General features: G+C 48.1%; 1 protein-coding gene, 1 long non-coding RNA gene and 1 pseudogene across 6 annotated transcripts in view; 1 reads left to right on the top strand and 2 right to left on the bottom strand.

Moving 5' to 3' along the window:
* MDFI (MyoD family inhibitor) overlaps positions 1-2,226 on the bottom strand; it is a 17,066-nt gene extending 14,840 nt beyond the window's left edge. For 2 of the 5 annotated variants that reach the window (XM_073904952.1, XM_073904955.1), the window contains exons 1-2: positions 1,430-1,985; positions 356-442 (exon numbers count right to left, since the gene is read on the bottom strand). In XM_073904952.1, coding sequence (XP_073761053.1) covers positions 356-431 — 76 coding nt within the window. In that variant the 5' untranslated portion in view covers positions 432-442; positions 1,430-1,985. The other 3 variants (XM_025890401.2, XM_073904954.1, XM_073904953.1) reach the window with 2 other exon arrangements.
* Positions 1,493-25,863, top strand: LOC141374784 (uncharacterized). Its single transcript, XR_012381901.1, has 3 exons — positions 1,493-1,573; positions 5,352-5,493; positions 25,612-25,863. It is a non-coding gene; the product is annotated as an uncharacterized lncRNA (long non-coding RNA).
* Positions 24,198-25,616, bottom strand: LOC141374783 (elongation factor 1-alpha 1 pseudogene; annotated as a pseudogene).

The following is a 25,863-nucleotide window of genomic DNA, read 5'->3' as shown; positions in this document are numbered from 1 at the left end:
GTGTGTGTGTGTGTGTGTGTGTGTGTGTGTGTGTGTGTGTGTGTGTGTGTGTGTGGTATTGCGAGTGGGGGTAGTTGGAGCCAATTTGGCGCAGCCGCCGTCTCCATTCGGCCCTGCCCCCATCACCCCAGCCCTCCACTCTCCTTGGACCCGGTCCCCGATACTCAAATACCTAATCTCCTCACCCCCACCTCCACCCAAGCTCCCCAGAACCGTCTCCCCGCGTCTCAGGGAGGAGGAGTGAGAATTAGCAAATCCCCCCACCAACTCCCCCAACCCCCATCCCCCCCCCCCACCCCGGCCCGGCCGCCTGCCCCAGCTCCCTTCCAGCCTCGCTCTCCATCCGCGGTCCTACCTGGGCCCGGGGCTGCGCTGGGGGCTCCATGGGGCGCGTCGCAGTGAGGGGGGCACTGGCCACTCACCTGGGACATCGGCCCGGGACCTGCAGAAAACAGGGCTCAGCGGGCAGGGCCGACCGTCCCCTCGCGCGAGCAGGGGGAGGGGGACGCACAGGGGGTAATCCGGCCGCAGGCGCGCGCCTTCCCCCTTTCGAGCGCGGCCACCGACCAACTCACTCGTGCAAGCTGCGCGCTACTCGCTCGGCCCGGGAGGATCACCGCGCGGGGGCTGCCATGCGCGCCTGCGGAGGGCGCCCCGACCGAGGGGCAGCTCGGCTCCCCGCCGCTCGCCCCGCGCCCCCTCCCCTCTCACTCGCTCCTTTCTCCCATTTCGGCGCCACCTCGCGCCGCTCGCCCCCTTCCTTCTTCCTTCTCTCTCTCCGGCCCCCTCGCTCCTCCCCCGCTCGCCTCTCCCCTCCCCTCTTCCCAGGCCCACCCTCTCCCCGCCCCCTCCTCGCCTTCCCCCGTCGCCCCCTCCCCCCCACGTCCCTTCCCAGCGCCCGGCCCGGCGCAGCCTGGGCCGGACACGTCTGTCCGCGGGGCGCCGCAGCCGGAGCCCCCACAGGAAGCCGACTCCGCGCGTTTCCTCCGCGACCTCGGAGCTGGGCCCCAGTCTCCCCAAATCTCCGCTCGCCCCCAGGCCCAGCGCCCCGAGGGGCCGCCCGAGGAGCTGCGCCTTCGTCTTCTCCTGCCCTCAACTTTGCAAAAGTTTGCAGAAAATTAGGAGAATGAGGGAGAGAAACCACTCTGGCCACAACCGCCTCGAGCCAATTGTCTGAATAATTGTGGCCCCAAATCTCGTAGTCCCAAAGATGGGAGTGATCAGGGTCCTTGGGCACCCTTCGCCCACCCCGTCGGTCTCCGCCCCGGGCCGGGGGCTCACAGACCTCGTGCCCACCCCGCCAGAAGCTGTCCGTCCGGGAAATCCGGTTAGTGACCATCTAGCCTCCCGCGTCCTGTAGGAGCCCCGAGCATCCCTAATCCCCCCAGCCCCGCCAGCTGTGCGTGGGAATTTGTGTCAGAAGACCAACTTTGGAGGCAAGGCGAGGTTGTCGGAGTTCAGCCCTTCTTTTGGCTCGAGACCGGAATCCGAGGCTTTCCAAGATGCGGGTGCTCGGCCCCTTCTCTCAAGGGGCCCCTCCAGGCAGGGACAGCCCGACGGCACATCTGGAATTGTGAGCTGGGTCCCTCCTCGGGGCCGTGGGGACAGGGAGGAGCCGCCGTCGGGCAGCTCGAGGGGGGCGAGGACCCTCAACGTGACCCTGGGGCCAGGCCCCCGAGAATGGGGGGAGGGCTTGGAGCCTGCGGCCCGGCTGCTGGGGCTGGGCGCGACCGTGGGATGATCCTCAGGTGGGGCCGCTGCTGGGGTGCCAGCGTCTCGGCCACACTTGACCCAGGCCGCCTCGGAGCCGAGTCTGGGCGCCCCACCACGCCGGCCAGGGAGCAATTAGGGCGGCGGCGGCGGCGGCGGCGGCGGCGCCGGGCCAGTTCCCCAAGTCCCGCCTTCCAGCCCGGGCCTGAAGCAGGGGCCTGGGACGCGGGGGGCCGAGTGAGGGACTCGGTGTCTCTCCTTGGCCTCCTCCAGCCCCCGCAGTCGCTACTTACGCCGCTCCAAGGCCCCTGCGGCGCCGTCGTGGCCAGGACGGGCCGCCGCGCTTTTGCCACCCGCGGCCGCGTCCCTGCGATGAGCCCAGGTGGCTGCGGCCGGAAGGGGGGCTCCGGGGGCCGGGAGGCAGGGTCCCGCTGCCGGGGCCGGGCTGCCTGCTGCGCTCCCCCCCCCACCCCCCGGCCTGGCGCCCCTGGAGCCAGCCTCGATCCGGCTGCTGTCTGGGAGCTCCGGAGAGCAGAGTGGACTCCCCCTTCCTGGCAAGGGCTGAGTCACCAGGACGCACCCGCGCCTGGGCTAGGCGACTGCTGCATTCTTACCAGCTTACCTGGGCCTGCGGCATGGGCCTCGCCCTCCTCCAAGGTGGGGGTGGGGGGGCGTTGTCTCCAGGGCAGCCCCCGCCTTCTCTCCCTGTCCTCTCTGGCATGTAGGGCCCCCTCCCCAACCACAGACCCTAGCGATGCACCCCTTCTCAATCTCTATCCCGGCCCCTAAACTCTGGATCAGCCCAGTCCCTCATCCTTACTGTAAGTTGCCTGCTTGAGCTCCAAGTCTGAGGAATCTGGCCCAGTCCTAATGAATATGTTTGGTTTGTTGGAAATGTATAATACGCTTTAAATGGAAACCCACACGCCGTTTTACAGGTGCGCTCAGTTGGTGAAAATTCAGTAAGGTGAACGTTTAAGGTACATGCGGTTTTTTTCTATGCCTATTATGCTTGAATAAAAAACTTAAAAAATCAATGTTCCAGGGCAGAGCACAGTATGATGTGAGGGCCAGGTGGTGGGCCTCTGCATGGCATGGGACTACAGTTCACATCCCAGCTCCACCATCCTCGTGTTTCCCTGAAGAAGTCTGTTCACTTCTCTGAGTCTCAGGAGGGATGAACATTGGGGCCCTCGGTAGGGAAATCAATCCTTTTACTGTTACCCAGGGCCAGGACTAGGGTAAGGTAAATGGGGCCCTTGGCTAGGGTGCAAAATTTAGAAGGGTGCTGAGGTAAATAACGTTTTAATCCAATATTTTAGTATTTAAAAAAATCAGCAAATCACAGCCCTGCCAGCCAGTTTTCTATTTTTATAAATAAAGTTTTACTGAAACCAGGGCTGGGCTTAGAGTGAAGCCAATGAGACAGGATTATGCAAGTGCAGGGTTAGATCCTGTGTTGATTTAAAGTATTGGCAATTTGTGCATTGTGGATTTTTTGCATTAATTTTGATTCTTAGACATATTGCGGGAAAATATTGTTTATCTTCATTACTGAGTTTTCTGATGCCGCTTTAAGTTGTGCACCTGAGCCAAGCGCCTTGATCACTCTAGGCCTGGTACAAAACTTCCTGAAGCACCTGGCTAGGACCCCAGGGCAAATGAGCAGAGGTTGAACTTGCCCCTTCCACCCACTGACACACAACACCAGGTGGGCTCTGCTTCCCAGCCCAGGCCTAGCTTTCCTGGGGCCCACTGATCAGTTTGGGAGTAAATTGCCAAGTCCTTACAATGGCCTCCAGCCTCCCTTAGATGGGTTCTTCCTACCTTCGCCCGCATCTCTCTCCCAGCCTCGTTGCTTCCTGGGTTTATTTTTCTACTTGCCTCATGGCTGCCTCAGGGCCTTTGCTCTTGCTCTTCCTTCTGCTCAGAATGTGCTTCTCCTAGACCTTCCTATGGCCCCCTTCCTCATCTCTGCTTTTCTTCTGCTTGCATCACCTCAGAGAGGCCATCCCGGAACCCTCACTGTCCCCTCACACCACTTTATTCTTCTTCAGAGGCCTTTCCACCCTGTTTTCTATTACATTTGCTTGTTTATTGGCAGAAGGAAGCTCCAGAAGAGAGGGGACTCTGTCTTGTCTGCTGGTGTATTCCCTAGAATTGTGTCTGCCCCAGACAGCTCAGTAGATGGTTCTAGTTTCACAAGAGGCCTGAGGGGGAAGGAGCTAATGCAAGTCACACAGTGAGTGAGTGAGTGACAAAATCATACTAAATCCCAGGTTTCCAGACTCCCAAACCAGTGCTCTTTCCAGCCTCCTGGAAGCCAATCTGAAGAGTCTACAAAGCCTCCCCAGAGCCCTCCAGAGTGACAGTGACCCTGCACAGCGCTCTCTTACAGTCCTGTGCTCACAATGCACTCCCAAGCCTGACCCGGCTCCAGCCCCTGGTGTCCACCCCCTTCCCAGTGTCCAGCAGGCGTGCACGATTCTTCCTGGCTTCCTGTCTCTGGCACAGGGCCAGTCAGGAGCGGCTGGACTGGGTTCCACAGCTGGACCACAGTTGTGGTCTTTGCCATGCCTGGGAGAGTGGGAGACAGGGACATTATGGCACAACCTCCCAGGAGAGGGCTGTGTAGAAGGGGGTGTGTTTGTGTGTAGTGGCGGAGGCTGCTGGATCGGAACTGAGAACCTCCAGCTCCCCTCCTTGACTCCCTCCCTTAGGGGCACCGTGTGGGGAATGGGGCTCTACTCCCCCTCTTCCTGAAAGAAATGGCGTGGGAAGGAATAAGGGGAGCTCAGCCCCCAGGACTGATTCTATCCCTCTCTTCTAATTCTTGGTGGTATGTCACATTCAGTAAACATGAGTTGGGTATGTTCTCTAGGCCAGCCCCTTGCTAGACATTTCTAGATTTGTTTTGCTTCCTTGAAAATCCACACGGTCTGGATAGTTATTATACGCATTTTACAGATGAGGAAACTGAGGCCCAGGTACAGTGACTTGCTTGTGGCCACACAACTAGCAGTAGATGTAGCTGGGACTTGTGCCATATTTTCTGAGGCCACGTGCAGCGCTCATTCCAATTCCTGACACAGCCTTTAGCACATGGAGGGAACTGTGATATTCTTCCTAAGATGTCACCACCTCCATGCTGCTTGCTGAACATGTAGACATGGTGCTCTGCAACCCACCCCTGTCTCATTGGTAACTGGGGATACCAGGCACGTGGCAGAGTAGAAATGAGTTGGTTAGGTGTCGTGGAGCCCCACCCAATCTGCAGCCTGGTTCAGTCACTTCTACTTAGCTATGTGATCTTGGGCAAATCACTTGAACTTTCTGCATTGCCCGTTCTGGAAGGAGAGTTCCTACCTCACAACTGGGGGAGAGATTAAGTGAGCGCCTGGTACAATGTGGCTATCTCTCGGTAAATGTTAACTGTCTTGCCCATACTTCCCTCCTCAGTGCTGGCCCAGCAGCAGGGGAGGGGAGCTTCCGAGGGCACCATGTTTATGGTTCTGAGTATTACGCAGAGCTTCCCATGCGACAGGCACAACAAACAGCGCTTTGCATTAATTCACCAAATCAATATTCACAATAGTAAATGTCGATTAATATTAAATACCGACATTTCTCCCGTTTCACAGATGAGGAAACCAAAACACAGAGAGGTTATGCACCTTGCTCCAGCCCCACCACCCACCTGGTATCTCCTGGGAGAAAGAAGGTGGCTCAGGTCGTCCCTGGTCCTCCACCCCTACACAGGACCTCTTCCCCTTCATCCCTGTGGTAAGTTAACTCTGGGCTGTTATGCACATATAAATGTCCTCTTGCAGTGGCCTCCAAACTCTTTTTTTTTTTTAGTAATTCAACTTTATAACAATTATAAATAAACCTGTTAAAAAATTTTCTGGACAGTGCCAGAATATGGATTAAAAAGATACTTTTTTTTTTAGAGTAGTTTCAAATTTACAGCAAAATTGAGCACAAAGTGCAAGGAGTTCCCATCTGCCATATACCCCCATATCACCCAAAGTCCATAGCTCACATGAGGGTTCACTCTCGGTGGTGTGCATTCTGTGGGTTTGGACAAATGTATAATGACATATATCCACCACTATGGTATCATACAGAGTCCTTTCACTGCCCTAAAAGCCCCCTGTGCTCCACCTATTCATCCCTCCTTCTCCCCTATCCCTGAGTAGCCACTGATCCTTTTCAAGTTTTGCCTTTTCAAGAATGTCATGTAGTTGGAAGCATATACTTTGTAGACTCTTCAGATTGGCTTCTTTCACTTAGTAATGTGTATGTAATGTTCTTCCATGTCTTTTCATGGTTTGCTAGCTTATTTCTCTTTAGTATTGAGTAACGTTCCATTGTCTGGATGTAGCACAGTTTATTTTCTCTGCTCACCTCCTGAAGGACATCTTGGTTGCTTCCATGTTTTGGCAATTACAAATAAAGTTGCTATAAACATTCATGTGCAGGTGGACTTAAGTTTTCAACTCATTTGGATAAATACCAAGGAGCGTGATTGCTGCATCATATGGTAAAGAGTATTTTAGTTATGTAAGAAACTGCCAAACTTCTTCCAAACTGGCTGTACCATTGCATGCCCACCACTAATGAATGAGAGTTCCTCTTGCTCCACATCCTCACCAGCATTTGGTGTTTTCAGTGTTTTGGATTTTCGCCATCCTAATAGGTATTGGATGTGGGCATGTACCAGATGTGTAGTGGTATCTCCTAGCTGCTTTCATTTGCACTTCCCTAATGACATAGAATGTGGAGTATCTTTTCATATGCTTGCTTGCCATCTGTAGATCTTTCTCAGTGAGGTGTTTGTTCAGATCTTTTGCCCATTTTTTGATTGGGTGTTTCATTTTCTTATTGTTGAGTTTAAAGAGCTCTTTGTATTTTGGATAGCAGTCCTCTATCAGACATGCCTTTTGCAAATATTTTCTCCCAGTTTATGGCTTGCCTTCTCATTCTCTTAAAAGTGTCTTTGGTAGAGCAGAAGTTTTTAATTGTAATGAAGTCCGGCTCAATGATTTCTTCCATTGACCCTGCCTTTGGTGTTGTATCTAAAAAGTGATCGCCAAATGCAAGGTCTTGTAGGTTTTCTCCTACGTTATCCTTAAGGAGTTTTATAGTTTTGTGTTTTCATTTAGGTTTATGGTTCATTTTTAGTTAGTTTTTGTGAATTGTGTAAAGTCTGTGTCTAGATTCATTTTTTTTTTTGGGGGGGCCTGTGGATGTTCAGTTGTTCTAGCACCATTTGCTGCAAAGACTGTCTTTGTTCCTTTGTCAAAGATCAGTTGACTATATTTCTGTGGGTCTGTTTCTGGCTTCTCTGTTCTGTCCCATTGATCTATTTGTCTGTGCTTTCACTGGTACCACACTGTCTTAATCACTCGTGTGTGTGTGTGTGTGTGTTTAAGATTTTATTTATCTGAGAGAGAGAGAGAGAAAGAACAGAAGCATGAGTGGGGGGGAGGGGCAGAGGGAGAAGCAGGCTCCCCATTGAGCAGAGAACCCAACACAGGGCTCCATCGATCCCAGGACCCTGGGATCATGACCTGAGCTGAAGGCAGACGCTTAGCCGACTGAGCCACCTGGGCATCCCTTGATCGCTGTAGTTTTATGACAAGTCTTGATGTTGGGTAGTGTTGGTCTTCCAACTTTATTGTTTTTCAATGTGTTGGCTATTCTAGGTTTTTTGCCTCTCCATAAACAAACTATTTTTAATAGCTTTATTGAGCTATAATTTATATACCATACAATTTACCCCTTTAAAATGTACAATTCAATGATTTTTGGTATCCTACATCATTAATTGCTTTAAATTGAGGTAAAAAATATATAACATCAAAAATTTTCCACTTTATTTTTAATTGTGCAATTCACTGGCATTCATGACATGCAAAATGTGCAAACATCACCACTATCTATTTCCAAAGTTTTTCATCGCTCCAAGCAGAAATGCTGTAACTCCGAGGCTGTAACTCTCTGTGTTAGTTTCCCAGGGTGGCCATGACCAAGTACCAAAGACTAGGTGGCTTAAAACAACAGCGATTTATTGTCTCTGCAGTTTTGGAGGCGAGGAGTCTGAAATCAAGCTGTCAGCAGAACCACTGTCTCTGACAGCTTGAGGCGGGACTCCTCCCTTGCCTCTTCTAGCTTCTGGTGTTTGTTGGCAATCCCTGGAGTCCCTTGGCTTGGAGACACATCACTCCAGTCACGTGGCTGCCTTTTTCCTGTCTTCACATCATCTTCCCTCTGTGTCTGTGTGTCTCTGTGTCCAAATGTCCCAGGACACCCGTCATACTGGGTTAGGTCCCACCCTAATGACCTCCACCTCTTTCAGTCTGCACAGACCCTATTTCTCAATAATGTCACATTCTGGGGTGCCCGGGAGTAGGACCTCAGCACATCATTTTGGGGAGACACAATTCAACACATAATACTCCCCGTTCCTTCTTCCCCCCAGCCCCTAAAAGCCTCATATATCCTCTCTGTCTTTTATGAATTTGCTTATTCTAGATATTTCATGTAAGTGGAATACAAGATTGGTCTTTCTGTGTTTGGTTTGTTTTACTTAGCATAATGTCAAGGTTCATCCATGTGGTAGCATTCCGTCATTCCTTTTTATGGCTAATATTCCACTGTATGGATAGACCATATTGTTTACCCATCCATGTATTTGGTGGGCACTCAGGTTGTTTCTGTCTTCTGGCTCGTATGAATAACTCTGTAGTGAATGCTGGTATACAAGCCCTTCTGCTTCCTCCAAACTATGTTGACAGGGCAACTTTTTCAATGTAAACAAACTGAATGCCAATATGTGTCTATGGACTTATAAATTATAGGCCTGTGCTGTTGTGTTAATATAAAATGTACATGATAAACATCATCTAAGTGGAAAAATAAAAAGGGGGGGGGTAGAGCCTGGCTGGCTCAGTCAGTGGAGTGTGCAACTCTTCATCTCAGAGTCGTGAGTTCGAGCCCCACGTTGGGCATAGAGATTACTGAAAAAGAAAATCTTAAAAAATAGATAAGTAAAAATTAAAAAAAAGAAAAGTAAAAACGTGAGACAAGGAGAAAAGATGAATGAATCTGGTATAAATAGAAGTTAATGGAAACAGGTGTTCCTCCCTGAATCCCACTTTAGGGGCAATGAGGCACTGTTCTTCTGAAGGAAACTATATCATCGACAGACCGGTCTTAACCTACATTTCTTTGACAATCTGATGAACACCATGGGCACTCTCCCCAAAAACCCCCCCCCTCAAATAAACATAGATTTTCCAATACATGTTTGGGAGAGTCATGGGCTCCCAGAAAACCTCATTTAAGATTATTTGCCTTAATGTGAAGGACCACTCGAGTGGCGGTTCAGGCATCTGCATGGAGCCGTATTTGGAGGTAGGGAGCAAGGATTCTATCCTCCTCTGTGGCCCTGTTCTGACTCTAGAGGTCTTTGAGGGCAGTCTGACATTATGGAAGAGAACAAAGCAAAACAGATGGAAAATACAGAGAGTGGGATTGAGTCAGATAATCAGAAAGCGCTTCTAAATATAGCCATGAGAATAAAACAGGACGGCAGGGGGTGAAGAGGTGGTGAAAGTGAAGGGGGTGTTGAGTGTGTGTGTGGGGGTGTATCCTGGTCCCTGAAGATACCCATGGTCTCCCATTGGGTGGCAGGCAGTCTGGTCTAAAGCAGTCAAGCTGATGGGTGGGAATATGTCAGGGTCCCACTAAGGGGAAAGTCACTGAGAATTCAGTAATAAGAAACAGAGCCTTTTCACATTTGTCATCTCACTTATTGCCATCTGTATCAACTAGTGTCCAATCAGGAAAACAGAGCATTCTAGGTGCTTCAGGTAGAAGGGGGCTGCATCCAGGGAACTGGTCACAGGTGTCTTGGAAGGGAGGAGGCGGTGCTCAGAGGTTGGGAAGCTGCTAACCTCTGTGGGCTGGAGCCCACAGCCTGCATTTGGCGGTGAGCATCTGGAAGCGCTACCCCCTCCGTTCCTGCTACTGCTGGGCCAGCTGCCACTGAGCCCTCCCAGGGAGCCCACACGCGCCCACCGAGGCTGCCGAAGCGCCTCCCCCAGCGCCACCACTTCTGGAGTCACCTGCAGCAGCGGGTAAGGCTGCTTCTCTCTTCCCGTCTCTCACCCGTTCTTCCCATTGGCAGACCCTAACTGGAGTTTGGGCAATGTTGTTTTGAGGCTTCCAGCACCTGCAGAACCCAGAAGGCGGGGCAGGGACCGGGGGCGGGGGGGGGGGGGGATGAGACTGAGAGCCAACCAGTCCCAGGAGCTACTGCAGGCCCCCACTGGGAATCGATTGCCTGTCTGCCAGTGTATTTGCTGTCTCCCCTCACCAGAGTCTGACCTCTGTGAGGACAGGGTGCTGTTTGCTCACCACACTTTCCCTAGCCCCTGGAACCAGTACCTGAGTCAGGGCTCCATAAAAATGTTCTCCCTGATGACTTTGCCCTCTCACAAATAGAGAGCATGAATGTTCTCCACTTTGAACATGCCAAGAAGCCAAGGTCCAGAAAGCCATGACTTGCCCAAAGGGACGCAGCTGCCATGACATGCCCGCCTGGAAGCCTCTGGGAGCCTGTGGCAAGCGCAGGGCTGACTCGGCAGCCGAAGCTTCCCCGCTCCCTGTCACGCCTCTCGGGCTGGCTGCCCCAAGCAAGCCAGGAGCCACAGCGTGGATGCCTCCTTCTAGTCTCCATGTGCTCCCAGAGCTGAGGCCAAGACGGGCTGACTCAGCTGTGACCTCCTCAGAGCTGGTTACTTCCTTCTGCCCCAGGAAATGGGGCATCCTGGTGGTTCTGCCAGAAGGGCCATGAGGGAGGTCAGGTAATCTAGGCAGGGGCTGGAGGAGCCGGTAGGGGGAGGGGGCCCGGGCCGACCCCTTCCCTTCTGTTTCCCCAGGGTGGAGCTCCCCACCACGGAGGCACGGCTATACTTCTGGTGACCAGATTTGCCAAATCAAACATTGGCACGGGGGGTAGATACATATGACTGGCAGAATAAAATGGAGGCATTCGCCGTGGGGTCTGTCCCAGGACTTCTTGGCCTTGGTGCTATTGACATTTGGGGGCCAGATAATTCTTTGTTTGGGGAGGCTGTCCTGAGCTTTGCAGGATGTTTGGCAGCACTCCTGGTGTCTACCCACTTGAAGGCAGTAGCATTCCCCCAGGGGTGACTGCCCAAAATATCTCCAGACATTGCCAGGTGTTCTCTGGGGGAGTGAAAGCCTGTGCTTGAAAAACACTGGTCTGTCCCCAAAATGCAGGGCATGTGTCTACACTGTGCCCAGAGGCCAGGAGCTGGTACTGGCTGGCAGAAAATATAGTCCTTGTCCCTCAAAGGAAAGAGGCACAATCCTGTTCCTGGTCTCAGGGAAGAGACAAATCCTGACCTCGGAGAACTTCCGGGCTAATGACGGAGATTGGACAGCCCCTAGAGAAGCAGGAAAACATAGTGGTTAAGAGCATGAACTCCCAGGGCACCTGGGTGGCTCAGTCGGTTAAGTGTCTGACTTTGGCTCAGGTTGTGATGTCGGGGTCCCCGCATCAGGCTCCTTGCTCAGCGGGGAGTCTGCTTGTCCCTCTGCCCCTCCCCGCTGCTCTTTGTCTCTCTCTCAAATAAATAAATAAATAAAAATCTTAAAAAAAAGAGAGAGAGAGAGAGAGAGAGCATAAACTTCAGAGGCAGAATCCTGGATTCAAATGCTGGCTCCACCATTTATAGGACAAGTTACTTCCTGGGCCTTGGTTTCTTCTCTCTAAGATGGGGATAACAATGCTACCTATCTTGTAGGGTTTTCTTAAAGTACTTATTTATTTTTTAATAATGGACTGTTTTTTAGAAAAGTTTGTGATTTATAGAAAATTTGAGAAGCTAGTACCGAGTTCCCATGTATGTCATGGCCAGTTTTTAACACTGTTAACGTTTGTTACAATTAATCAACCGATATTGATACATTATTATTCAGTAAAGCCTGTAGTTTATTCAGATTCCTTAGATTTTACCTAATGTGCTTTCTGTGTGCCAGGATTCCATCCAGGAGACTACATTACCGTCAGTTGTCACGTCTCCTACGCCTCCTGGCTGCGACAGTTTCTTTGCCTTTTCTTGCTTTTGATGATTGTGACAGTTTTGAGGAGTACTCGTCAGACGTGTTGTAGGATGCCCCTTTATGGAATTTGTCTGATTTTTTTTCTCATGATCCAACTGGGATTAAGGATTGGAGGGAAGGAGGAAGATCACAGGGGGGCGGTGCCCTTCACATCATATCACGTCAATATTGCATACGATCGATGTGATTCATGACTATCGATGTTGGCCTGGGTCACCGGGATGAGGCCCTGCTTGTCACATTTCTCTACGGAGAAGTTACCCCCTCTTCCTGACTGTGCTTTTTGGAAGGAAGTCACTGTGCACAGCCCACGCACAAGGACCTGGGGGTGGGGGGGTTCATAAGGAATTTGTGAAGATTGAATCAGTTAAGAAGTGAATAGTCCTAGAACAGTGCCTGGCATGTGCTGACCCCTACCTCATGACTTGCTATTCTGGTGGCGATGGGGAGGTACTCTGAAGAGGACATTGGACAGTCCCCACGTGGAAAACAACTTGTAACGCGGCAGTAGGCAGAATAATGATGCCTCCCCCACCCCAAGATGTCCCAGAAATGTATGAACAGATTCCCTTACATGGCAAAAGGGACTTTGCTGATGTGATAAAGGGTAATGCCTTGACTTGGGAAGATGACTCTGGATTATCCAGGTGGGCCAATCTAATCACATAAATCCTTCCAAGTTTCCTGGCTGTGATCAGAGAGAAGGTACATAATATGATGACAGAAGTCCAGGGAGATGGTAGCAGAAAGACTTGACCTACTGACCTACCGGCCTACCACTCCAGCTTTGAAGATGGAGGGCGGAGCCTCGGGCCCCAGAAAGGCATGCAGCCCTGCCATGAGTTTAATCCCATGAGGCCCGTGTTTGACCTCTAACCTCCAGAACAGGTGTAGGGCTGGCAATGGAGATAGAGTCCTCAAGCAGAAATGACTACTTGCTAACTATAGGTGAATCAGCTTGCTGGCCTCTTCCCCTGCAGACTCAGTGTTTGCGAGCAATAACCACGACCAAAAATACTCTGATGGGGATTCTACCATTTCTAGAGGGCCAGCTTTACCTCAGTTCAAGAGTCCCTAAAAAACAGTTCTTGTAGATTTATCAGAATATTGTCAGAGCTTCTGAAATATCCTACATTCATTCATTCATTCATTCATTCATTCACTAAGCATCCATTAAACACCAACTGTCAAGGCCCTGCCTACCAGAAGCTTTCTATGGGGGGAGAGTGGGGCATAGACAGACATAACCAGAACCTGGGGCTGAGTAGGACTGTGGCCTTCAGGCAGCACCTCATGGCTGTTTAGCTGGGGAGGAGGCACGAAGCAGTGGGAATCTGGGAAGGCTGCAAGGAGGTGGTGTGTTCAAGTTGGATCTTGAAGAACAGGGATGATGCTGGTGGCATTCCAGGTAGGACAAACAACACAAATGTAGGCATAGAGGGAGGGAAGTGGAGGCCTGTGCATTAGCTGTCTTATTCCTCATGGCATCCTAAATGAGTAGGTACTATTATTATCCCCATTTTGCAGAAGAATAAACTGAGGCACAGAACAGTTGAAAGACCTACCCTAGAGGACATCCAGCTTACGAGTGGTAAGCTGGGATTTGCAGCCCTGTAGTCTAACTGCAGAGCCCCTGCTTAGTCTTTTCATCACATGTGCTGAGGAAAGACAAGCCTAGCGGGATGAATGTAGACCACGGGAGCAAATGAGCGAGCTGCGTTTATTCATTCCCTCTGCCATTCAGCAAATATGGATGGAGCACCCACTGGATGCCAGCGAGCTCTGTGCTAGGGAAACCAGGGTGACTGGGCAGCCTTTTCTCAAGGACCTCCCATCTGGAGGAAAAGGCGGGTGTGTGGACGCTGACCCACCTCACCGCACAGCGAATGCTGGAGAGATGGGCCCAGAGGAGGTGGAGCATGGAGGCCAAAGGCTGGCTCCCGGGAAGCCTCTTTCAGGAGGACGGAAGTGAGAGCCACGTCAGTGAAGGAGATAGGGAAACGTGGTTAGGCAGCTGCAGGGGAGCCAGAGGGCAGAATCAAACCCACCGCTACCATTTGCAGGGCCTGGAAAACACGCGAATGGCCCCCTGCTCATAGCCTGCCACCTTTCTTTTTACCCTCTCGGCTGGTCCTGCGGAGTGAGGGATCTCATATTAGCATGCGTGCCCATTCCAGCCATATGGCCAAGCTCCATTCACACTCTCCACCTGGCAGCAGTGCCCCGATCACCCCTCAGGCCCAGAGTGCACACGTTAGTCATGCTCCGCCCTTTAAGAGGGCACATGAGGGAAGAAGGCTTTGCAGGCTTTGCAAGTGGGCCTAGGGCTGTTTGGGCAAAGAATTCCCAAATATCAGGTACCTGGAGTGTGGCCTTGAAGACAAGTTCCGTGTTCTAGGAGGGCATGTTTCTTTGGCCCCATGAGCTGCTTGTTCTTTCAGGGAATCTGCTTGTCCAGGTCCAAAAGCCATTTTGGAGAGAATTGTAGAGGCCCGAGGAAGAGTATTTATCCAGTGTCAAGTTCTCCAGGGAGGTTGCATGGAGTGAGGATTAAGATGTGACTACTGCAGCTAGAAGGTCGCCTGGGCTTTGTGAGGGGACGGTGTGCAAGCCGCGCAGGGTGTGGAGAGATGTCGGGTGTGCATGAAGTGAAGAGCAGAAGTGGAGAGTACAGAGCCCTCTTTCAGGAAAGTTGGCAGGGAAAGGAAATAAAGCCAGAGGAAGGGAGCTCAAGGGGGAGGTAGAGAAGAGGGAATGTTTTTATTTGTTTGTGTTTAGAAGGCAGTAGACAGGAATATGTTTTCATCTGAGGAAAAAGAATCTGTGGAAGGAGAGAGGGTGAAAAATTAGGGGAAAAAAAGTGAATGAAGAGAAAGTATAATCATAAAAGATCTTTTTACTTCATCAGCCAGGGGATATGAAAAATAGGAAAAATGAAGAAGAAGGACTCCTCTTTTTCTGAGGAAAGAGGAGAGGGGATTGAGGCAGCCTGGGTTGGGTGGTCCTGATTGTCCCTGAAGGAATCCACGTTTATGGAACACCCACTCACTGGGGTGCTAGGCAGTAAGCTTATAAAATCTTACCCATTTCTCACAACAAGCCTTAGGATCAATACCATTATTGTCCTCTCTGTTTGACAGTAATCTAAACAGAGGCACAGAGAGGATTAGTAACTGGCCCAAAGTAACACATCTAGTTAGTACTGCTTTTAGATGTAGGCAGAGGGGCCTCCGACCTGGGATCAGCACCTTAGAAGGCTCTGCATGTCACTGCCACACAAAAAATAAATTTATTGACAGAACAAGACTTCAGTTTCTGGCCGTAATGAAGTGAAAGAGACTGGATTGACTCTCCTGCCCTAAAACACTAGGACTCCAGACAAAATATTTGAAACAGTGATTTTTAGACTTTGGACAAAGGCAACTCAGGACTCTGATCCCCTGAAAAGGGAAACAAATGAGGTGAGCCCTATAATTACCCCAGCTCACTGCCTGAGGCAGTTTGCAGGCTTCAGTGCAGGGAGGAGGGAAACCAAAGACAGCTTGGATGTCTTGCTGATTGAGAAGACAGATTTAGAGTTCAAGAGGCCAAGGTGCTAGAATTTACAGGGCAGAGTCCCAGGGAGGGGGAGCTGAACATACATCCAGAGATCTGCAGAGGTGTCTTCTTGAATCTTTGGTTGAGTACTGATTTACACACACATGAAAGGAATGGCTAGGGAAGAGTCACTGGAGGCAGAACTATGCCTGTAGCTCGCACAGGGCAGGGATTAGTTTGTGTTCTCATAAGGTAGAGTAGAAAGACCTTGTAATACAGAGGGTATAGTCCTCAGAAGGGTATTGCCTTAGTAGAGGTCTAAATTAACCTCAGACTAACAGCTACTCTATATCTGTCCTAAAAATCTTAAAAGCAAGCCTCAAAAGTATACATCTTATTCCAAGTATGTTAACTATGTGCCAGAGCTAAGTCCAATACTACCTAAAGAAATTCGACAAATGCCAACACCAAGCAATGGAAGATTCATGATGTCTAGCATCTAATCAAACTACAGACCAATATCCCTCAACATAGACACAAAAATTCTAACCAAATTTTAGCAAATCAAATCTAACAATATATAAAAAAGATAATACATCATGACAAAGTGCAAATCAAATCTAACAATATATAAAAAAGATAATACATCATGACAAAGTGAGGCATATCTCAGGTTTGAATGAATTGGTTTAACCAACTGAGCCACCCAGGCACCCTTGAATGAATTGGTTTAACATTTGAAAACCAATCAATTTACTTTAGCATATTAAACAAACTAAAAAGAGGAAACTCTATGATCATGTCAATAGATGCAGAAAACCATTTAACAAAATTCAACATTTATTCCTGATAAAAACTTATAGAAAACTAGGAATAGAAAGAGATGTCCTCAATCTGATAAAGAGCAAACAAACAAACAATAAAAGGCATGCAAAGCAATAGAAAGTACTGGGCGCCTGGCTGGCTCAGTGGGTAGAGCATGCAACTCTTGATCTTGGGGTTGTGAGTTTGAGCCCCATGTTGGGTGTAGAGATTACTTAGTAATAGAATCATATATATATGTGAAGAAGTAGAAAGTATGACCTACAATCAGGAGAAAAATCACTCAGTAGAAACAGACCCAGAAATGAAGCAATGAAGGAGTTAGCAGAGAAGGACATGGAAAGAAATAATATAAATATGCCTCATATGCCTCATGTGTTCAAGAAGACAGAGAAACACATGAACATTATGAGGAGAAAAATAGTATAAAAATAGTATAAAAAAGATCCCAAAGTGATTTCCATAAATGAAAAATATATATCTTAAATTTTAAAAGACACTGGATGGGAAAGCAGATTTAGATACAGTAGAAGAAATGATCAGTGAATTTGAAGATACAGCAATATAAAACACCTAAAATAAAGCCCAGAGAGAAAGTAAGAACAGGAAAAAAATAAAGAGAACATCAATGACATTTGAGATAATGTCAAGAAATCAAACACATGAGTAATTGGAGACCCAGATCAGGGCAGGGAGATAACAAATATATCTGAAGAAAAAATGGACAAAATTTTTCCAAATTTAAGCAAAATTAGCCAGTCAGAGAAAGACAAATACCATATGATCTCACTCATCTGTGGAATTTAAGAAACAAAACAAATGAGCAAAGGAAAAAGAGAGAAACCAAGAAACAGACTCTTAACAAGAGAGAACAAACTGATGGTTACCAGAGGAGAGGTGGGTGGGAGGATGGGGGAAATAGGTGATGGGGATTAAAGAGCACATTTATTATGATGAAAAAATAAATAAAATAATTCCCACCCTCCCTCAATTTCCAAATTTGATGAAAGAGAAAAACAAATTCCCGAGGTGCAATGAACCCAGGAAGAAGAAACATAAAGATAACCACATGAAGACACAACATAATCAAATTACTGAAAACCAGTGACAAAGGGCAAATTCTATTAACAGCTAGAGAAACAAGGGCACATCTCATACAGAGGAACAAAGGAAAAGAATGACTGCATACTTCTCATGGGAAACTATGCTAGCCATGGGACAATGGAGAGGCATCTTTAAAGTACTAAAATTAAAAAATAACTGTCAACCCAGAATTCTATACTTAGTGAAAATATCTTTCAAAAATGAAGGTAACCTACAGACAGAAAAAGTGGGATCTAGAATACCCAAAGCAAATTTGAAAAGAAGTAAAAACTAGGAAGAATTACACCAACTGATTTCCAAAACTTATAAAATGATAGTGTGGTATTCATGTACAGACAAATCATCAACTGGTGTTCATCAATTATAACTTTTTTTTTCCTTTTAATTATAATAGATAGTGTTGAGGGGCACCTGGGTGGCTCAGTCGTTAAGCGTCTGCCTTCGGCTCAGGTCATGATCCCAGGGTCCTGGGATCGAGCCCCACATCGGGCTCCCTGCTCAGTGGGGAGCCTGCTTCTCCCTCTCCCACTCCCCTGCTTGTGTTCCCTCTCTCGCTGTGTCTCTCCCTGTAAAATAAATAAATAAAATCTTTAAAAAAACAATGTAAAAAAATAGATAATGTTGAATATTTTTAAATAAAAATAGGAAAAGTTAATCTAAATAATTTAAATTTAAGATTTGTTACATTTGCTTTAAAATGCATTTATAATAAAATATATTAAAACGTTGTATACTTTGAGCACAATTACATTTTAATTTTAATCTGTCATACCATTACTGTCAATAAAACAATTACATGGGAATCAATTATAAAAACATAATTGGTGATCTTAATGAAATTAGAGGAATAAATATAAATGTTATAGAATAAATACATAATAATTCATGAATTATGAATATTTTTACTGATTACCCATCTAAATATTGCCAACTCATCAAAAGAACTTCCATGCATTTACAATATTAAATTCAGTCATTTTTATATTTTATGTTTTTCTGTCTCTCATCATAGAAAAACCATACCTCTATGTGTGTGAACACATTATAAAGAAAATATATTTGTCTGCCTAGAAAGTTGAAAGTTATTTTATATAATGTTTTGTTAGCTTTATTTGTAAGGTTTAACCATCAAGATGTAGAATTTGGGGGCCTCCTTTGCTGTCTTGCCCTGGGCTGCAAATAAGAAGGGTTGGGCTGTGTCTGGCAGGACCTCCCCCAGGTGGTCTGGCCTCAGGACCAAGAGCTTCCCACTGCACCACACTGCCTGGTTATAGACAATGGGAGGATGGAGGGAAGAGTAAAGTGCAGAGATATTTCTGGAAGAGGACTTTGAAAATGCCAAGGAACCTCTATGGGGAGTGCAATTTATGTTGAGGGGGAAAAGTTTGATGGGTGAGAGAGGTAAAGAATACAGATTAAGTATGGGGGCTCCCAGGAGTACTGGCTTTTCCTCTGGGGACCACAGACTCACTGTTCAGACTCACTGAAAGGGTGGAGGGTTTCAGGAGAGAGTTTGCAGCCCACACTGGGAAGTCCCTGGGTTCTTACCTCTCTGGCTCTCTACTTCAGCCACCTCCCTATTATCCTCAGGAACGGAAAGCCAGTATCACTTGGCAAGTATACAAATAAATACAGGGGAATGGGCATTAAGGAGGGCATGGGATGTGATGAGCACTGGGTGTTATATACAACTGATGAATTACTGACCTCTACATCTGAAATGAAGGATGTACTACATGTTGACTAATTGAATTTAAATGGAAAAATAAAAATAAGTACAGGGGAAACAAAGTAACATCTTACAGTCCAGCTAAATACTGTTGCCTGTCAGATACTGTGAGTGCCCAGCCAGAGATGGCCAGTGTCAGAGAGGTGTTACAGACAAACTAGCCCTAGGCAGAGATCTTTCTCTTTGAGGGTATCAAAAGATTGCAAAATAATTGAAAATGCAAAGTTACTTTTTGCCATGCCCAGGTCCACCAAATCATCTTCAGGACACCAGTGATCCAGCCCCCATTGTCTGGGAAACACTACTCGGGGCCGGCCTCCAAGAGGGTGCTAATCCCAATGGCCACCCCGAGCTCCCACCATTCCCCATCTACCATTGCTCTAATGTTATGTGCTGGGTACACTGTTTCCAAAGACACTCCCTAACACTTTCTTCCATTCCTGTGCCATGTTTCTCCTTCCACCGGAGAGTTATTCCCCACCGGCCCCCCCTTGGTTCTTGGGCTGACCTTGGGACTTGTTTTGACGAGCAGAATGCGCCGAAAGTGATGCTGGGCAAGTTCCAGCCTAGGTGTTAACTGACCACTTCTGCCTAAACTCTTGGAGCCCTGGGCCACCTCGCAGGAAACCCATTCTGCTGGAGCAAGAGGTCCAGTGAGGGCCTGCCTGTTCTGGCCACCCCAGCTGAAGTGCTAGCTGAATGCAGCCAAGTGAGTGACCCAGCTACCCTGCCCAGCTGAGCTCCGGGAGTTGTGAGACATCATAAATAGCTGTTACTGTTTTGTGTTTTTTTGGTTTTATTTTTTTAAAAGATTTTATTTATTTGACTGAGATAGAGCACAAGCAGGGGGAACAGCAGAGGGAGAGGGAGAGGGAGAAGCAGACTCCCAGCCGAGCAGGGAGCCCGATGTGGGGCTCGACCCCAGGACCCCGGGACCATGACCTGAGCAGAAAGCAGACAGAGTGAGCCGCCCAGGCACCCCTATAGCTGTTGTTTTAAATCACTAAGTTTTGGAGTGGGTTTTACGCAGCAACAGACAACTGAAACATGGGCCAAGCCCTGCTAAATGCCTTGCTCATGTTATTTATTTAATCCTCACAACATCCTTGGGAGAATGTCACCTTTAGCAGTTGAGAAAAGCTAGGCTTAGAAGGGTGGCAACCTCCTGGCTCCCAGTCTCACAGCTAAAAAGTGGTGGAGTATGGATTTGGCCCTAAGTCTGTCGGACTCCAAGATGGGCCGGACAAAGGGATGGCTAGGAGTCCAGGGGAGGGCCCATGTTCTTGTGACAGGAGGGAGGGAGAGATGGTGCTGCCCGCCTCACTCCCCCCGGATGGAAGGCAGTGGAGAGACTGGGCTCTGCATCGGGGGCAGGGGGTGGGGTAACTCCAAGAGCTCTTGGAAGAAGGGTCTTCGTGGCCAGGAGCTCTGTGACCCAGGCAGACCTTATGCTGTACCCTACCTGAGATACCACCAGACTTCACACAGTCCTAACTGGATATTGTCTCCCCAAAGGTCTCCGGGCTCGTCCCGCTCATCAACCTGGGCATCCACGTGGCCAGGGAAGGACAAGCTGCCCATTAATGACACAAATATTTCCTCAGGCATGGAGAGCAGGGTGGCCTTGTTAAGTCCACACTGGGATTCTGAGTCAGGCTAGGTGCAGAACTGGGTGGCCGGGAGCCCCCCGGGCATCTGTTTGCATGAATTTACTAATGCCCAGGTGGGCATTCCTTCAGAGGCCTAGGAAGGAAGGGACATTTCTGGTACAGTCGCCTGGGATGCAGGGAGAGACAAGGGGGTGGCACGGCCCCAGAGGGGGCTGTGGAGCATCGCTCTCCACCTCTGATCCAGGCTTCTTCTCTGGAGGCTGCAGAGAGCGAAGGCCACATTTCTCAAAACTCAAAGGCAGTCGTGATCCGGGTGCAAATTCATTCCTGCCTAATGTCCATGCACTTGGCGCTCTTCGGAAGGCAGCACTGAGCATCCTCTGTGGCTGCTTTTGCCCACAGACAGGGTGGTGGGAATGTGCCATTTCTTCTGCAACCCTGTTCTGGGTGCCTTTCTGTAGCGTCCTGACTATTGAGGAGCAGGTTTCGCCCACCTCTCCTTCTCCTGGGTGGCTTGTCTTCCCCCTTCACATTCCTGTTCCCCTTTCTCTAAAGCCTCTCCCCAAGAGAGCTGTCAGCTCCCGGAACTGTCGCTTCTATGCCGATGAGCAGGCAGCCCCTGGTGTTGTGGGAGTGGCAATCAGAGAATCCGGAGGTTAACAGCATAGCTCTGGAGCTGCCACTCACTGGGGATCACATCATTCCTTCTCTGTGGGCTCCTGTTTTCCACCTTGTAAAATGACAGGCTCGAAATGAAAGTTCCCTCCCAGCTTGAACCTCCTGTGATTCATTCCACAAACATGTAATTGAGGGTTTGCTGTCGGACAGGTACTGGGCCAGGTACTGGGGCAACAAAGATGAGTGGGGCCTGGTCCCTGTCCTTGTAGAACTCGCTTCCCAGAAGGCAGGCAGATGGAGAAGCATGGAATTATAACACAGAGGGCTCCCAGCAGTAGTTGAAAGCATCAGCTAGTTCTAGTAGCCTTGTTAGGAAAAGCCGAGGTCTCCCGGCCTCCTGGCCTCCTGGCCTCCCCTTCCCACTCCCCAGGCACCACCTCTCTCAGTTCTTTTAAATGACTCCTTTGAGTTTTGGCATCATATCTATAGAAAAGAGACGTGTATTGCTGCTTCTGGATTTTTCAGTTTTGGGTACCAATTATGGTCTCACCCTATAAGGTGTAGATGAAACTCTCTTTCAGCCGTTCTCCCCATATAGCCGTCCCCCAGAACCCTGCCTGTCTCCCCATCCTCCCAGGATGATTTATGGTTATATCGTCCTCTTAGATTGGGGTTCAGTGTTTTCATTATTATGGCAAAATGTTATTTCTAGCTAAACCATGTACTTTATTGGCCTTTTTCAACATTTTGTTCCCTCCACAGTTAATGGTCCTTTTTTATTTGCTTAGTTTTCTTTATACATATTAGTGATTCACCCCCCCAATCTTTCCCAGTGCCATAGATTTTCATCACAATATGTTCAAATTTTAGGTATCCTATGCATTTTATCTTCTCGAAGAAATCTCTCCCAGAGCCCTTTGACTCCCCCCGGCAGACCCAGCTGCCCTCTATCCTGGTATGGGCCTCTTAACGGCTGACTGCTGCCTTTCTATTCTTTTTTCTTGTTTTTGGTGGAACACATCCTTTCGCCTCCCACTGTGGCAAGCGATAAACCAGAGTTGCAGCTTTTGGATCATTTGCATGTCTTGACGCATTTTTATCCTATGCTTAATTAGTAGTCTGGCAGGGTTTGGAATTTTAGGTTGGAAATAATTTTCTCTTAGAACTTCAAAGGCAATGAATGCTCCATTATCTTCTACAACAGCGCTGTTGAACACCCAATGCTATTTTTTTAAAGATTTTATTTATTTATTCATGAGAGACAGAGAGAGAGAGAGGCAGAGGGAGAAGCAGGCTCCCCACTGAGCAGGGAGCCTGATGCAGGACTCGATCCCAGGACCCCGGGATCATGACCTGAGCCGAAGGCAGACGCTTAACCATCTGAGCCACCCAGGCGCCCCACCCAATGCTATTTTTGAGTCTAGGTCCTCTAATGTGACTTGTTTTTCTTTCCAAAAGTTTTTAGGATCTTCTCTTTGTCTCTGGTGTTCTGACATTCCATGAGGATGTGCTCTGTGGAGGGTATATTTTTATGCACTCTTTGGCTGATTCAATTTGAAACTAATCTTGTTCAATCCTGGGAAATGTTATCTTCACTTCCCTTTTCAGGGATTTTTCTCTCCTCTGGTTTGTCTTTCTAGATTTCCTTTTAGTTAGATGCTGGTCTACCTGAACTGGTCCTCTAATTTCATTTCTTTTCTGTTTTCCTGTGTTGTTTTGTTTGCAGTAGTTTGGGGAGGATATCTTTAACTTCCAGCTTTCCAGTTTGTTTTCATTTCTGTTATATTTTTAATTTCTAAGACCTCATTTTGTTCTCCAAATGTTTACTTTTATAGCATGTTTTCTTTTCAACTTCCTTTCTTTCTTTCTTTCTTTCTTTCTTTTCTTTCTTTCTTTCTTTCTTTCCTTCTTTTCTTTCCTTCTTTCTTTTCTTTCTTCTTTCTCTCTTTCTTTCTTCTCTCTTTTCTTTCTTTCTTTCTTTCTTTCTTTCTTTCTTTCTTTCTTTCTTTCTTTCTTTCTTTCTTCCTTTCTTCCTTTCTTTCTTCCTTTCTTCCTTTCTTCCTTCCTTCCTTCCTTCCTTCCTTCCTTCCTTCCTTCCTTCCTTCCTTCATTCCTTTCTTTCTTTCTTTCAAGAAGTACTCTCTATGCACTACATGGGGCTCAAACTCATGACCCATAGATCAAAAGTCGCACACTCTCTGGACGGAGCCAGCCAGGCACCCCTAGCATGTTTTCTTTCTTTTTTTTAAGATTTTATTTATTTATTTTACAGGGAGAGACAGTGAGAGCAGGAACACAAGCAGGGGGAGTGGGAGAGGGAGAAGCAGGCCTCTCGCTGAGTAGGGAGCCCGATGTGGGACTCGATCCCAGGACCCTGGGATCATGACCTGAGCCGAAGGCAGATGCTTAATGACTGAGCCACCCAGGTGCCCCCTAGCATGTTTTCTTATTTCATGGATGCAATATCATATTTCCCTTTGAATAAATGACTTTAAAATTTTTTCTTCTCTTTGCATAGCAGAGTTCTTCAAGTTGCTTTTGTCTATTTGTTTTGGTCTCTCTCTCTTTTCATATTACTTTCCTCATATGTCTACTGATCCTTGGATTTCTTTTTTTTTTTTCCTCATTAAACTTTTGTTTTAATGGGTCTCAAAATTCTGTGACAGATTTTTGGTCAAGTTGTTTCCATTAAAAAGTACTGATTTTAAAAACTAATAACTTAAAACTGCCACGCACACGCGCACACACACACACACACACAAAACCAAATGGTCCACAAAACATTCTCGTTTCCTTCTGAAGGTTTTACGATGCATTAACCAGTCTTTTACTATTAAACTTAAATAGCCAATTGACACAAACGGTTCTGAGACCGTTCTTCCACCACTGATTAAGACTGCGGTAGCAGGTATTGGGGATAATACTCATTTAGCCCCCTGAGCTTTCTGGGCAGACTAGGTGACCTTCCCAGCTCCAGCGGCCTTCTTGTCTATTGCTTTGATGATGCCCACAGCAACCGTCTGTCTCATGTCACGAACAGCAGAACGGCCCAGAGGAGGAGAGTCAGAGAAGCTCTCAACACCCATAGGCTTGCCAGGAACCATATCAACAATGGCAGCATCACCAGATTTCAAGAACTTGGGACCATCTTCCAGCTTTTTTCCAGAACAACGACCTATCTTCTCCTTCAGCTCAGCAAACTTGCAAGCAATGTGAGCTGTGTGACAATCCAGCACAGGTGCATATCCAGCACTGATTTGGCCTGAATGGTTCAGGATAATCACCTGAGCCGTGAAGCCAGCTGCTTCCATTGGTGGGTCATTTTTGCTGTCACCAGCCACACTGCCACGACGAACATCTTTGACAGATATGTTCTTGACATTGAAGCCCACATTGTCCCCAGGAAGAGCCTCACTCGAAGCTTCATGGTGCATTTCAACAGACGTTACTTCAGTTGTAACATTGACTAGAGCAAAGGTGACCACCATGCCAGGTTTAAGAACACCAGTCTCGACTTGGCCCACAGGGACAGTACCAATACCACCAATTTTGTAGACGTCCTGGAGAGGCAGATGCAAGGGCTTGTCAGTTGGACGAGTTGGTGGCAGAATGCAATCCAGAGCTTCAAGCAGTGTGGTTCCACTGGCATTCCCATCTTTATGGGTGACTTTCCATTCCTTGAACCAAGGCATGTTAGCACTTGGCTCCAGCATGTTGTCACCGTTCCAACCAGAAATTTTGCACAAATGCTACTGTGTTGGGTTGTAGCCAATTTTCTTAATGTAGGTGCGGACTTCCTTAACGATTTCCTCGTATCTCTTCTGGCTGTAGGGTGGCTCAGTGGAATCCATCTTGTTAACACCAACAATTAGTTGTTTTACACCCAGTGTGTAAGCCAGAAGGGCATGCTCACAGGTCTGCCCATTCTTGGAGATACCGGCTTCAAATTCACCAACACCAGCAGCAACAATCAGGACAGCACAGTCAGCCTGAGATGTGCCTGTAATCATGTTTTTGATAAAGTCTCTGTGTCCTGGGGCATCAATGATGGTCACGTAATACTTGCTGGTCTCGAATTTCCACAGGGAGCTATCAATGGTGATACCACATTCACGTTCAGCTTTCAGTTTATCCAAGACCCAGGCATGCTTGAAGGAGCCCTTTCCCATCTCAGCAGCCTCCTTCTCAAATTTTTCGATAGTTCTTTTGTCGATCCCACCACATTTGTAGATCAGATGACCAGTAGTGGTAGACTTGCCCGAATCTACGTGTCCAATGATGACGATGTTGATGTGAGTCTTTTCCTTTCCCATTTTGGTTCAGGTTGAGCGGTGGTTTTCATGACACCTGTGTTCTGGCAGCAAACCCGTTGCGAAAAAGCTGGATTTCTTTTGAAGAATGGGACTCTCAAAGCTCTGTGCAGGGCCTTTGCTGCCCTGGTCTTTAGAAACCCCGACGTCAGAGTCTTACACTTAATCCCCCTGTGGTGCCCCTGCCTTAGCTACATCAATGTCTCCCAGCCCAAAGGCCCTCTGTCTTACCCTTTCCAGAATATGCATCTCCCATGGTCTCCGA

The sequence above is a fragment of the Callorhinus ursinus genome, unplaced genomic scaffold (genome assembly GCF_003265705.2).
Source record: "Callorhinus ursinus isolate GAN/ISIS: 27379988/994484 unplaced genomic scaffold, GSC_fseal_2.0 scaffold22, whole genome shotgun sequence".
Taxonomy (NCBI): domain Eukaryota; kingdom Metazoa; phylum Chordata; class Mammalia; order Carnivora; family Otariidae; genus Callorhinus; species Callorhinus ursinus.
This window is presented reverse-complemented; position numbering and strand designations above follow the sequence as displayed.